This window comes from Bison bison, unplaced genomic scaffold (genome assembly GCF_000754665.1).
Source record: "Bison bison bison isolate TAMUID 2011002044 unplaced genomic scaffold, Bison_UMD1.0 scf7180017864330, whole genome shotgun sequence".
NCBI lineage: Eukaryota > Metazoa > Chordata > Mammalia > Artiodactyla > Bovidae > Bison > Bison bison.
This window is the reverse complement of record NW_011494902.1, coordinates 4,314,962-4,329,496: the sequence shown is the minus strand read 5'-3', so window position 1 is coordinate 4,329,496 and position 14,535 is coordinate 4,314,962. Positions and strand designations below refer to the sequence as shown.

Sequence of the window (14,535 nt, the reverse complement as noted above, 5' to 3'; positions counted from 1 at the left end):
AAGGGGGGGGGGGCCCGCGAAGCTCTAGAGGCCAAGTATGATACTGGGTATTACTAACGTTATGATGACCCATGGGATCTGCTTCTTCAGACCACAATGATTCCTAGAGAAGCTTTTCATACCGAATATTTCATACACTAATATTCTTTTGAGGATTTCTTGAAGGACAGAATTTTGTCCTGGTCTGCAGTAGAGGATAGCTATGGTCTGGTACTCCCTTTCAAAACCTCTGCTATTTCCTTCCTTACCACTCACTATCAACTTCATTATTCCTTATATGTTTGATCTTTGAAACAGTATGGACTGCAGAGCAACAAAGTCTGGGTTAAACCTTGTTCTGTCACTTGAGTAAGTTATTCAATCTCACTACCTTACCTATAAAAAACTGCATAGACTTGTTAGGAGAAATACGTGCTACAGAAGCACAAGACTGAAAGTTGTACTAGGACTGGCACTAAGTGATTCAGTTATTACAGCAGTAATAGAAATATTAGAATTACTAAATAGAATCAATGGTATGTATGCATGTACTCCTACCCTGACATTCAGTGCATCACCTACATAACTTGAAATCAGCCACAGAAGGATTATTTACACTTCGGAAATTAGTAAACACTACAAATGAGGGCTTTTCTCCCTCGCTACAAAAAACTTTTGTTAAATATCTACTAGCATATCATGAATGCAACCCTTGAGTAAGAAATGGTAATCTCTAGCAGCCAGTGTGTGTTCTATAGGAAACTAATGTTTTCTTTAGTAAGTAAAATGAATGTCAAGGTCATTAGATATTAGCAAAAAATATTTAAGAAAACTTCTGAAAATAACCTGTGAACAAGCTGAAAAAAAGTGTTGTGTATAACAATTAGTGAGGTGGATCTATGACTCATAAACAAAGAAAAATGGATGGCAATCAGCTAAAACAACTGATAAAAATCCAAACACAGTAAAATTACTAGAGGAAGTTCTGTCTTTAGGTTTAAAGACAACTGGATTATCATGCATAACTTATCTCCTGATAAAAATGCACAGCAACACCCATAAAGTAGTCGTGACAAAAAAGAATAAACCTGACTTCAACAACTAAAACCAGCCTGTAGTATTACTTCCAATTTAGAGGAATTTTTACAAATTATCATAGGGATGTACCAAATCCAGACTGTGGGAAACTATAGAAAAAAACCACTGATGACAGTGGGAATCTATGAAAATCACTGACTAATAATGATATATTGGACTCCAACTCAAAGCTGGAAAATTTAGTGTAAATATAAATATTGCCTAATTAATGATAAAAAAGAATCAATGTTAAACTTTCCAGGATTCATAAGAGATAATCACATTCTATTTACATTTTCTAAAATGCTTTTTAAGATATTTTTTTTTTGTGACGCTGCTCAGCTTATGGGATTTCAGTTCCCTGGGCCCTTGGCAGTGAGAACATGGGAGAGGTCCTAATCACTGGACCTTCAGGGAAGTCCCAATATCAACATTTTTAAAGATGAAATGATATAATGCCTAAGTGTATCCTAATAATAAGTGGCAAGGAGATACGGAAAGGAAGCACAGATGAAACAATATTGGCCATGAGTTAAAAATAGATGGAAGATAGGCAATGGGTTCATGAGATTTCTTATACTATCTTCTCTACTTCTGTATGTTTAAAATTTTCCATAATGAAGCTAAACAAACAAACAAAAAAACTACAAAGAACTAAGATTAGAGTTGCTACTCACCTCAGATAAGAGAGTATAACAGTCTGAGCCTAAGCAAGTTATTTACCTATTAAACCAAACACAAGAATGCTCTTTGTGGGAATATAACAGAATCCAGAGTGTTATGTGTAACTCTTTAAGTAGTACTAAAGTTAATGGGAAATTATAGAACATCGAATATGGGGAAGAATTTTGCTAAAGCCTAAGGGGTTCAACAACAGAACAAGATTCCTAGCAAGGTAATGAGCTTCCTCTCATTAAATATATTCAAATACAGGCCTGACGATTATCTATACAGGAGCTAGAGCAGGATCACCTTTTAAGATACTAATCTAAAAGTACTTCTTGGACTTGCCTGGTGGTCCAGCGGTTAAGAACCCACATGCCAATGCAGGAGACACAGGTTGGATTCCTGCTCCGGGAAGATTCCACATGCCTTGGAGCAACTAGGAACTGTGCACCTGCGCTCTAGAGCCCATAAGCTGCAACTGCTGAAGTCCACATGCCCTAGAGCCCATGCTCTGCAGTAAGAGAAGCCACTGCAATAAGCAGCCTGTGCGCTAAAACTAAAGAGCAGCCCCGGCTCACCACAACTAGAGAAAGCCTGTGAGCAGCAATGAAGACCCAGTACAGCCAAAAATAAATAGAATAAAAAAAATAATATTCTCGCTTTGTATCTAACCCTACATTGCCTGATACAAAGCTATATTATACAAAACAAGTGATTGTACATGATCTTTAAAATATTGTATAGAATTTCTCTCTGCCTTTTCTATCAACCTCTCTGCAGTCACAACTCTTATTGCTACAAGCTCTATTTTACAATTAACTTTTTTTTCATGTTTTTTTTTTAAATTTTATTTTATTTTTAAACTTTACATAATTTTATTAGTTTTGCCAAATATCAAAATGAATCCACCACAGGTATACATGTGTTCCCCATCCTGAACCCTCCTCCCATCTCCCTCCCCATACAAGTGAAATCACTCAGTTGTATCTGACTCTTTGCAACCCCATGGACTGCAGCCTACCAGGCTCCTCTGTCCATGGGATTCTCCAGGCAAGAATACTGGAGTGGGTTGCCATTTCCTTAAATTAAGTGAATGTGAAGGGGAAAAATACAGTATTTTCATTTTTAAAAACATTAATCCAGTCTTCAAAATGAAGTAAAGTGTTTAGTGTACCCAAAAGGGTACACTAAAAATTACCTGTTGCAGAATCTGATTTTGTATCAGAAGTGGATGGCATCTCACAGAGCTCTACATTTCTGGACTGACAGTTTTCAGAAGTGTTGTTATGTTCAAATGAGGCAGATGGAGTAGAGACTGAACCTTCTGATTGGCTACCATTTGCCAATGATGCTTCACCTTTTAATGAATGCATCTAAGGAGGAAAAAAAACACTGATTTTAATTACAGGTAAGAATCTAAATTTACCATGGTATATGAGACCAAAAATGAGGAAGTCAATCTATACTCCACAGAAGTGAGAAGTACTGAACCTCCCAAGTAAATCAATCTAAAATGTATAGTCCTAAACATGACATAATCACACTATGGAATTCAACAGCAAGGTGACAAGAGCATTAAAAGATTTTTAAAGCACACTGTTGATTTTTCTTAAAATGAGAATTCAAGGAAAAAGGTTACAAGCTGTATTAGCCATATGCCCAAAGTGGATGGAAGTGAGAAATTGAGTAAGATCTATAAAACAAGTCAAGTAATATACTATTAAGGACCTTAATGTGAGAGCAATACTCTCTTGCAATAAAGTAATAGTGACTACATTGTGTGGTTGGGTGACAGAGGAAAAGGGAAGGGAGAATAAGAAGTCACTCATGTATAGGCACCTCTAACTTCATAAAGTGGTTTTGAAAATCAGTCCAGAAAGACAGTATTAACTACCTTTTAAGTTTAATAGCATGGCTAGTTCCTGAATATTTAGAGTGACTCCAAAAATATTCCAAAGTCAAGTTCCTGACAGATCATTTTCCAATGTTTATACAAAGAACCAATTCTGTTCCTTCTCACCTGCCGGACTTTGTGGATTCTGGTAACAAGTTCATCTGCAGAAATACTTCCTGCTATTACTTCCAAAGGAATTCCACTGTCTCCAATAAAAAAACTGGAGGGAACACACACTACAGGATCTGCACAGTGTTATCAAGTCTAACAACTCATGAGAAACAAGGGAATAATTTTATTAAACACTACTGATTAAAAGAAACAAAATAATCTTTGTAAATTTCACAATAAGCTAACCTGTTTACAAAATAATTTCAACTAGTTTATCACTGTGATACGTGAATTGATTTATTTCTATCGCATATACGTAAGTGGAAAACACTCATTACATTCCCTTCTATCATGACTTTTACATCTATCTTATCTCTTGCCAGCTACTTCTATTAAATAACATTCCAACTGCATCATATTGCTTTCCAGCTATCGTAATCGCAATTTTAAAAAGCTCCCCAAGGGGCCTTCCTTGGCAATCCAGTGGTTAAGACTCTGTACTCCCACTCCAGAGGGCATGGATTCCATCCCTGGGATCCCTGGTTGCAGGATCCCATATGCTGCACCTCACAGGCAAAAAACAACAACAAACTCCCCATGACCCCATTTGATACAGTGCACTGTCTGAAAGGACAATCAGCAATATAAAGTTTCCATAAACAAGAATTCATCAGTTCTTAAATAAAAACAAATGATTTCTAATTGTTATGCATCAACCAAAAGAAAGGTAAATCCTCAAGCAATATTCATATATATACAACTGATTCTTCATGTAAAGGATACAGATCTGTGAAAATTGTAGGCAGGCTTCACTGCAAAACAAAATCAAACAACAAATCACTAGATGAATGTAAGTATTTCCCAAATACTGAGTTGTTTTTATAAAAATGTACTGTACCAATTACAAGTATTTTTCTGAAACTACAAGTTCCTTTCATAGCTATCAACTGAAAGGAGAAAAATGTATTCCTTATCTCACAGACCATTTTGGGTTTGTTTTATAATTTTCAAATTAGAGAGATACTTGCTCTTGCAAACCACAAACTAGTGGTCAGATGCGGCACCTAAAAATCACCTTAGTATCTGCCATGTTGCTTCCTCAGCAGCATGTGTTTCTGAATACAATATTGTAGCTTGTAATAAGAAGATATTAATACCTATGAATTACTTGTGCAAGTGATAATGCAATACTCTGTAATACGAAAGGACTCAAAACAACCTAAATATCCACCAGTTAAAAATTGATGAATCATGCAATTATAAAGAGGGAAAAGAAAAAAAAGTATGTCAAACTACTATCATTTTTGTAAAAAAAAGGGAGAGGAAAACAATGGTATTCTCTTGATTTGGTTTCTTCCAAAGAGTGGTTAGGGACAGGAATGGGAGAGAGAGACTTTATAACAGTAATAAAAGACATTGATAAATGTAGATGAGTAATTCCAAGAACCAAATCAATGCTTCAAAGAACCAGAAATTTGCTTTGTCTTTTTCCGAATCTGAGACATGATTATAATAAAAACATCTGAAAATGTAAAAGAAAACTATAAAGAAAAATATTATCAAGAATCCTACTTTCTCAGCTATAACCACTGTAAACTTTTGATACATTTTCTAACAATCTATTTTCAATGCAAGATACCTCCATAAATAAGAATATACTAACATGTTCCTAGAACGTTAGCTTTATTATTATATAATAAATTTACTTTTCATAATTTAAAAAACATACTAGATCTCATCCAGCTGTCCATAATGAAACAACCGTCAACCAACACTATACACAAGTACTCCTGCATCTGCTAATAGAAATTTGTTTTTAAAAATGCTAGATATATCAGTCTGTATATAAATCACAACAATTCTGAAATTCTCATTTCTTCCACATTCCCAACAAACCCCTACATTTCTCCTGCCATTACTGACTCTAAAAGGTGCTTCTGGAAGAGAATGGACAATATCGATGATATGATAGACTCTTTAAAAGAAAAAAGAAAAAAAAACACAATTATAGCTCAATAAATAAATGTTCAGTAACTACTGTGAAGCAGACTGTACTATGATTTGCTTCATGTTTTATTAATGAAGAAAAAATTTTTAATAAAAAGTTTACAAAATTACAGGTAAATTTCTATTTTAATGTTGATAGTAATTTTCATTTTGATACTATTCATACCAAAAGAACAGAAAGCCCACTTCAAAATTTTTCCAGGCATTCATCACTGATGGCTGTGGCTAACATCATAAAGACAAACAACAGAGCATTATGCACCCTGTCGCAGAAGAATGGAAGACATACCACCATCTAAGAAGTCGTCTTAAGTGGGGGAAAGAAACCTGAATCCAAATGTCAATTTACAGAAAATGGAGGACAGAGTAATAAACTAAATGACACTGACAGGACTACAATGAACAAAGCCTACACTGCAGGAAACTATGTAACAATCACCTGGATTCTCAAAAAAATAGACTGCAAAGAAAAAGACAGAGAGGGAGATCCAGAGGCGAAGCCTCCAGAGTAAAGAGCCTGACAGAGACCAGCGCATCACAATGTGTAGATCTTTATGGATCCTGAACCAAACAAACTGTAATAAATAACAAAACCTGACTGATGAAACTACTGAAAATGTAAACACTTGGTAGGTATTTGATATTAAGAAATTAAATTAATTTTTGAAGTATTGTTAAAAAATTTAAGAATTCTTATCTTCTAGAGACATAGCAAAATATTGATAGATGAAATGATATGATGACTGAGATTTATTTCAAAATTATATGGGATGGGTTCAAATGGGTGGGGGAAAAGATGAAACAAGACTAACCAAGAGGTGACAGCTGTCTAAGTAGTTGACAAGGTGGGGGGGCAGGGTTCATTACACTACTCAAACACTGCTGTGTATGCCTGAAATTTTCCATCACACACACACAAATTTTAATGGGGGAAGAGGGATATATTCACAAATGAAACAGACTTGTGGTTATCAGGAACTATGATGTGCCTATAAATGCTCTTATTTTTACTGAATTAAATGACTCCATTTTCAAAAACAGGATCCAAAAGAGTGGTTATAACCTTTTAGAGATATTTAATATATTGTTTATGATTACTTCCAAGTTTTTAGAATCTGAGGATCACAGTTCCTTTGCATTACTGGTGTATGTCACATAGCTGCTTGGCAGACCAAGAATTTATCAGTTTTTCAATGATATAAGAAGAAATTTGAAAAATGGCAATCAGAATATAAGCCCTCAGAACACCTTAGACAAAAATCAACATTCTTATAGTTCAAGAGTATAAATCATAAATCACAACCAGAGACAATGGTTAAAAATTTTGTTTTAAATTGCAAGAGTAAACATAAGCAAAACATAAGCAAACCTTTTGGTATCGATTTTAATAGCAACAAAATTGTTTGAAGATGCTTCTGTCACTTTCTCATCTTCCCAACTTGCAGCCATCTGTGTAGACTGCTCATCATCACCTGTAAAACATTTCAAGCATTCTTATAGCATAAGGCCAGTATCTGCTGATTCTTTTCCCTGTAATCTGGAACTTCAAATAAAATACAAACCCACAAATACTATTTTCTACCAAATTTGAAAACTGAATTTTTCCATAAATGAAGTGACTGTTAACATTAATAAAAAGTAATGAAAAAGAAAATACTGGTATTTAGGTTATACAAAGTGTTTCTAAATGAAGACATCCAAATTATGATGCAAATCATGGGCAGAAATGTGTCTATTTTGGCTTTTGTACATATGATTTTAGAAAACAAAGGTACAATACTTTTCCTATACGTAATATCTTTCTGTTGAGTTTAATGTCCTCCGCACACACACCACTTATTCTCCAGAATCCCTCCAAGGTAGACAGAAGCCGGGTGTGATTCTGTTTGCAGTTTTGCACCTGCCTTTTGTTAGAGGTATGCCAGTTATAAAAGGTATGCTGATCCAAAACTAATCTATGGTGACAGAATTGAGCATGCATGCATGCTACCTTGGTGGAGGTACTACTGATTGGGAAAGAGGATGAAGGAGCCTCCAGGGTCCTGGAAATGTTTATATATATATATGACTAACAATGCTGTGTCAGTTTCAGGTGTACAGCAAAGTTTTTCAATTATACATATACCCGTACCTATTCTTTTTCAAATTCTTTTCCCATTTTCCCATACTCTTGAAAACTGAGCGGAGTTCCCTGTGCTATACAGTAGATTCTTATTGGTTGTCTATTTTAAAAACAGTAGTGTATATACATGTCAATCCCAATCTATCCCTACCCACCCTTCCCCCTGCCCCACCCTGGGTTACCATAAATTCATTTTCTGTTTATTTCTATTTTGTAGTTAAATTCATTTGTATCATTTTTTTTTAGATTCTGCATAAGCAATGTCATATGATAGGAAATGTTGATCTTACGCAAGTGTATTCATCTATAAAAATTCATCTAGCTGTTCACTGAATATATTTTACTTAATATACTGTATGCAATACCTCAATGACAAAATATTTTTAAAATTACACCCATTAAGAGATTATTTCCATTTTAGACCTGTAACATCTAGATTTTGGCATAACCATTTATTGATGGGCAAAGGGAAACTTACCAGAGTTAAGTCACTGAAAAATATTTCTAAGGTTAGCAGAGCTATGTTTTCAGATCACACTTTTTGCTTTACAAAAATGCGAGCTTTCTATACCTACTATTTTGTAAGTTGTTTTCTTCCCATGTGTGTTCCCCTTCCTCATTTTAATCTACCCTTAGTCTTCTCCATCTCAGTTATCTGATATTGATAACACCATCCTTTCAGTTCTCAGACCAAAGTTTACTTATTTTTGCCTTCAGTTGATGTTATCTCCAAAATATATCTGGAATATTTGGAATGTATCTGGAATATCATATTCTGACATAATGATTACAATAGCCTCCTAACTGGTCTCCCCGCTCAGTCTACTCTTAACGCAGCATCCTCTTTTAAAAAGTCAGATCAGGGAATTCCCTGGGGGTCCAGTAGTTAGGACTCGGCACTTTTACTGCAGGGGCACAGGTTTGAGCCCTGGTTGGGAACTAAAATCCCACAAGCCACAAAGCACAGCAAAAATAAAATGACACACTTCACATATTTTCAAAGCTTCCTCATTTCCCATTTCCCTCATTTCTTTTCTATAATACTATAACCTTCTAACAGGCGACTTGTTTTCCTTATCATGTTCACTGTTTGTTGTCTGTTTCCTTCCACTAGAACTCATGCTCCATGAGGGCAAGAACTGTTTTCCTTCTTATTTACTGTTATAACTCAAACATCTACAACAGAATCTAGTATATAGTAAATAGCTGGAGTACAGCAGGCTCTCAATAAGTGTTTTGTAGAACGAATAACTAAATTTCTTGTATAGAATCTTGGCATGCCTACAAAACTTGACTAATGCTACATGGCTGAAAACATCTTTTCTGAAATGAGATTCAGGACTATTCAGTAATAAGGGGCTTGAGAAATATGGCCATGGAAAAGTAGACAGGGATAGAATGCATGCACAGACCAAGACCAAAACAATGCCCATTAGCAGACGCCTAGATGTTGAAGCAGCAGACAGGAAAACTATCATTTGCCATGAGATCATTCTGAGCATGTCTTCAGACACTATGGGGTGACGAGAGCTGCAAGATTCCAAGTAAATGACAAGATTATCAACCTAGAAAATAGCTACAAAGGAACATCCTTAATACACTTAGAGAAGGCTGTGAGGTGTAAGGGGTTATTTTTATTCATTCTTTCTTTCATACATTCACTATTTTACTTCACATTTATATTGTGCTAGGCACTGTGCTAACTATAACTAAATATAAAACAAATGAGATACTATATGCCCTCAGTGGAGCTTAAAATCTAAAAAAAGTACTTGTTTGGTAAACTATAATTATGTAAGAAATGCTCTGAAAAAACAGACCCCTTTAGATTGGTCAGGGAAGCCCTCTCTGAGGTGATACTTAAGGTAAGACCTAAAGGATGAAAGAGGTAAACCATGCCACAGGCCAGAAAAGTTCACTAAGCAGAAGGAATTTCTGTGGAGGGAAAGGGCTGTATGGTTAGGAGTGTTGTGAACACTAGGTACCAGGGAACAAGATGAGACTGAAGAGTTGAGTCCAAAGATGACTCCCATGCTTGGGTTTATCCAACTGGATATAAGGTGGTGCCATTTACTTAGCAGTAGAGTACCAGGGGGTGGGGAACAGATTCAAGCAGTAATACTTTCAGGCTTGAGAGTCCTGTGAGGCATCCAAATGGGGATGTCAAATAGGCAGCTGGAAGGATGGACCTGCCACTCCTGAGGCTGATGTTCCTCACTCCTTCACCTAGGCTGTTCGATGCAGACAGCTTCTCAAGGGCTCCATCTCCACTAGCAATGTCTGCTCATGACTCAGTGGAGGGCAACAACAGCTGCCTGACCAACAGAGATGTAAGAGACTGAATGGAATTACATAACAAGAGTTACCTTAGCTCTACTGGGTGAGATTTTTAACTGCCAACTTTGGTATCTTTACTTTCTTATTTTTAATCAAATTATGAACTATGCTGTGGAGTTAGATGGGCCAAAGATTTCAGGAGAAAACATTACATTCCTGGTGGTGTTAGCAGTATCCCAAAGTAAAGCCACTTAAAAAGAGCAATACAAACTTGGAAGCAGTTGCAGACCCTACAACCAAGAATTTCAACAGAGAAAAACTCAGCTGGTCTAAACCCAAATGGCTTTTTAGTCTATTTTAATCAAAAAAAAAAAAAAAAAAGGCATTAAATAGCATTGGTCAAGGAGATTTTAGCCAACTAGAACCATCAGTCAATGACCAGTGTTTAGTTGTCTAGCCAGTGACAAGACACCTCTGCTTCAGAATGCCTGTCAAATTATTGTACATTCCCAAGAATCAAAACCTGTTTGTTTCTTTCAATTTACACACCTACAATAATTTGAAAATACTTGTTTGACTTAACTAGTAGTAACCTCTCCAGTCTCTTAACAGTAATTCCACATATTCTTTAATTGATCCATGAAAATTTCACTAAAACATAAACAATCTGCCTAAAATGTTTCCCACTTGAGTGGCTATATGAACCACTTCCTTCCAACTATAAAGCTATCTTTTTAATTTTCCAGTGAGTTGGCACATTACTGTCAAGGTCTCAGATCTAAGAAAATCATGAGTTCTGACTATATTCTTCAAAGTCAAGAATAAAGGTCTAGGGAATTCCCTGGTGGTCCAGTGGCTAAGACTCCATGTTCCCAATCCAGGGGGCCCAGGTTCGATCCCTGATCAGGGAACTAGATCCCACATACCGCAACTAAAAAATCTGCATGCCACAACTAAATAAATACATTAAAAAAAAAAAAGAATAAAGGTCTAAGCAACTTATAAGTGTTGCAATTTCATGACTGCACTGTCTACACACTCCAGCCAGTGTTGGAGACTAACTTCCTAAAACTCTAGAAAAACTAACGGTATTTGAATGGGTCAAGTGATGTGGAAGCAACTCCTTCCACAGACTGCTAACAGTCCTCCTGCAAACATTCAACAGTCACCCATATTCTAAAAGCATATGTTACATGATACATGCTCATCAGAAAAACTTAAATTGAAGAAGGTATATATTATATATAGACACAAAGCCCCAAAGACCTATGACTTTATTTTTCTATTGTACTAATTAGCGCTACTGTTTCCAAATGGGTTTCTAAATGTTTCTTAATTAAACCTAGCATTTCTTTCAAATTAACAGGTTAGTCCAAGAGTGCCTTCAAGGAACCTTTGGACACTGATCAAATGTGATTTCTGTTTAAAAATATGACTACTGGGGACATCCCTGGCAGGCAAGCGGTGAAAAGTTCCTCCTGTCCTCTTCCAATGCAGGAGGTGAGGGCTCCACCCCTGGTCACAAAACAGAAAGGTTGTAACAAACTCTACAAAAGATTTCCTGATTTCTACACCAATTTCAGTTAACTACCTAAGGTCTGTTGTATAACTACCTAACGTCTGTCTGTACAATGGTTTTTTTTTCCTCTGGAGAAACAAAAAAGACACTTTTTTGGAAGCTGATAAAAAAAAAATCTGTCAAGAAAAGATACATATTCTTTTTGTGACACTGGTGTACGACACTTAGCCGCTGTGGACCTAAGTTTCCTCATTGATAAAATGGGCATGATAAACCCTGTATTACCAACGTCCAGGATCAATTGAGTATATGCGAAAAACACAACTTAAAATGGTGTTACAACTATTACTGCACTCTTAATGAGCATATTCAGTATCATTAGTTTTCCTTTCCCTTTTCTTATGATTTTATTTATCTACGGCAGTGCTGAGTTTTCCTTGCTGCTCCGGGCTTAGGCTTCTTTTCTTTTCCTGGAGAGTGGACGCGGCTCTCTAGTTGCAATGCCCAAGCTTCTCATTGGGTGACTTCTCTTATTGCGCAGCACGGGCTCTAGGCGGGGGGCTTCAGTAGCTGCGGGGAGTGTGCTCAGTAGTTGTGGCCCGTGGGCTTAACTGCTCCGGGGCATGTGGGATCTTCCACTATCAAGGACTGAACTTGTGTCTCCTGCATTGGCAGGCAGATTCTCTACCACTGAGCCACCTGAGAAGCCCTTCCTTTCATTTTTAATCCACTTATTTTCTTACAGGTTTACAGCAGTTAGTTATTATGTGAAATATAACTCTAAAAAAACAGCATAAAAGAATCTGAACTACTCCAGCTCTTCTAATTAACATCAATGAGTTAAAATTTTACCATAATTTAAAACAATTCAAAATTTCAAATTTAATGTTGTGAAACTCATATTTCAGCAACTTGCTCTTCACTACAGTGCATAAAGCTACAGATTACCGAGCCTTCCAAGCCACAGTTAATAATGAACAGACCGTTATTAAACACAAATAGTTGAAATAGTGCACCTCAAATTAACGGTAGTCGCAAATACTAATTCGGTTCAGGTAATGAGGATCAGCAAAACTTCACAGAGGCACAAGTGTACTGCAAATCTAGAAGACTGCAGTAATAAAATACGGAGCAAAATAACCCAGAGCAACACAGAATAGATGAGTTAGTACACATTCTAAAACTGTATCTATGATACTGCTGCTGCTATTGCTGCTAAGCTAGGAAGACAATAAAAAGAATCAATGCTTGTGTGTCTACTTCGAAACAAACGGTTAAGTAACAATCCACTTGCAAATTATTTCATATTAGATTCTCCACTCCTATGGCATTAAAAAAAATACGATTTATATAGACCTCAAAAGTTTACGTTTCAGGAACACACGAAAGCCAGTAACAGTGAACATCAGGTGGTTTCTCTTTGTTGATTACCGATGACACAGCTTTCTTCCTCAAAGTCCACAACTAATTACAAGCAAAACGGCCTTAGGGCCCGTCTCTCTCCTCACCTACACACTAACTATACGGGAGTTAAAGTCTCTCCAAGTGGGTCTCTCCAAGTGGAGCACTCCGTCGGGGGCGCCAGGAGGCGACGGTGGGGTCTGCGGGTGCCAACTCCGCAGGCGGCGCGGAGTCAGGCTCGACCGCGAGCAGGGCGGCTAGGGCCTGCTCTACCCGTCCCCTCGCCCCGCACTGGGGAGACGGCAGGGCTCGGCGCGTTTGGGGGGCGAGGCCGGGACCGTGCCTCCCGCAAGGGGGCCGGGAAAAGCGAGCGGTGGGGGTCAGGCCAGGTGTACTCCAAAAGGCCGGGGCAGGCGCTGAGACGCCAGGGACTGGCAGCCGGGCCTCTTGGGGCCCGGAGGAAAGGCTGGGGGCCCCTGGGGTTGGAGGTAGGCCGGAGGGGGTGTCCGTGCCACATCTCGGGCCCTCGCCTCCTTCACCTGCCACGAACACCACGAAGACCGCGCCACTCCTCTTGGCCGACGCGATGGCGGCCGGAATGGCGCCCTGGAACCACAGCATCGCTGCCCTCGGGCCGAGGCGCTCGCTCGGTGTATTGTCGCCGCGGTCCCGGAATTGGCCCCGCCCTCTCCGTCGCCTGGCTCCGCGGCCCCCGCAGCCCCAGCCGGTCAGCACCCCGCCTCCGGCTCCGCACAGGCGCGCAAACCCGTCAGCGGCCCACTGGACGGGCGTAAGCGCGCAGGCGAGGCGCACCCCGAGACACGTGACGCCACACGTCGGCGTAAGCGCCGCGCCCCCGTGCCTTGTCTCGTTGGCAAGTCGGAGTGTGCGCGCGCACGCGAGGCCGCAAGGCGCTGCAGTCACAGAAATAGAAGGAGGCGTAGGGAAGAATGACTAATCGCTAAATGGCGTCGGTGGCGTCTTCCCGATGCATGACGGGAATTGTAGTCTTGGCTTGGTCCCTTTATTATTGTTTAGTTCAGTTCAGTTCAGTAGCTCAGTCGTGTCCGACTCTTTGCTACCCCATGAACCGCAGCACGCCAGGCCTCCCTGTCCATTACCAACTCCCGGAGTTCACTCAAACTCAAGTCCATCGAGTCAGTGATGCCATCCAGCCATCTCATCCTCTGTCGTCCCCTTCTCCTCCTGCCCCCAATCCCTCCCAGCATCAGAGTCTTTTCCAATGAGTCAATCTTCGCATGAGGTGGCCAAAGTACTGGAGTTTCAGCTTTAGCATCATTCCTTCCAAAGAACACTCAGGACTGATCTCCTTTAGAATGGACTGGTTGGATCTCCTTGCAGTCCAAGGGACTCTCAAGAGTCTCTCAAGAGTCTTCTCCAACACCACAGTTCAAAAGCATCAATTCTTCAGCCCTCAGCTTTCTTCACAGTCCAACTCTCACATCCATACATGACCTGTGG

The 14,535-nt window shown here is 38.8% G+C and overlaps 1 protein-coding gene across 1 annotated transcript in view; it reads right to left on the bottom strand.

Annotated features, from left to right (window-relative positions):
• The window catches only part of UBXN4 (UBX domain protein 4), a 30,111-nt gene extending 16,245 nt beyond the window's left edge, over nucleotides 1-13,866 (bottom strand). The window contains exons 1-5 of the mRNA XM_010853667.1: nucleotides 13,593-13,866; nucleotides 7,104-7,206; nucleotides 4,511-4,539; nucleotides 3,743-3,861; nucleotides 2,921-3,095 (exon numbers count right to left, since the gene is read on the bottom strand). Of these exons, the coding sequence (XP_010851969.1) occupies nucleotides 2,921-3,095; nucleotides 3,743-3,861; nucleotides 4,511-4,539; nucleotides 7,104-7,206; nucleotides 13,593-13,674 (508 nt within the window). The 5' untranslated portion in view covers nucleotides 13,675-13,866. The remainder of the gene's footprint in view (nucleotides 1-2,920; nucleotides 3,096-3,742; nucleotides 3,862-4,510; nucleotides 4,540-7,103; nucleotides 7,207-13,592) is intronic.
• Nucleotides 13,867-14,535: the final 669 nt, after the last annotated feature.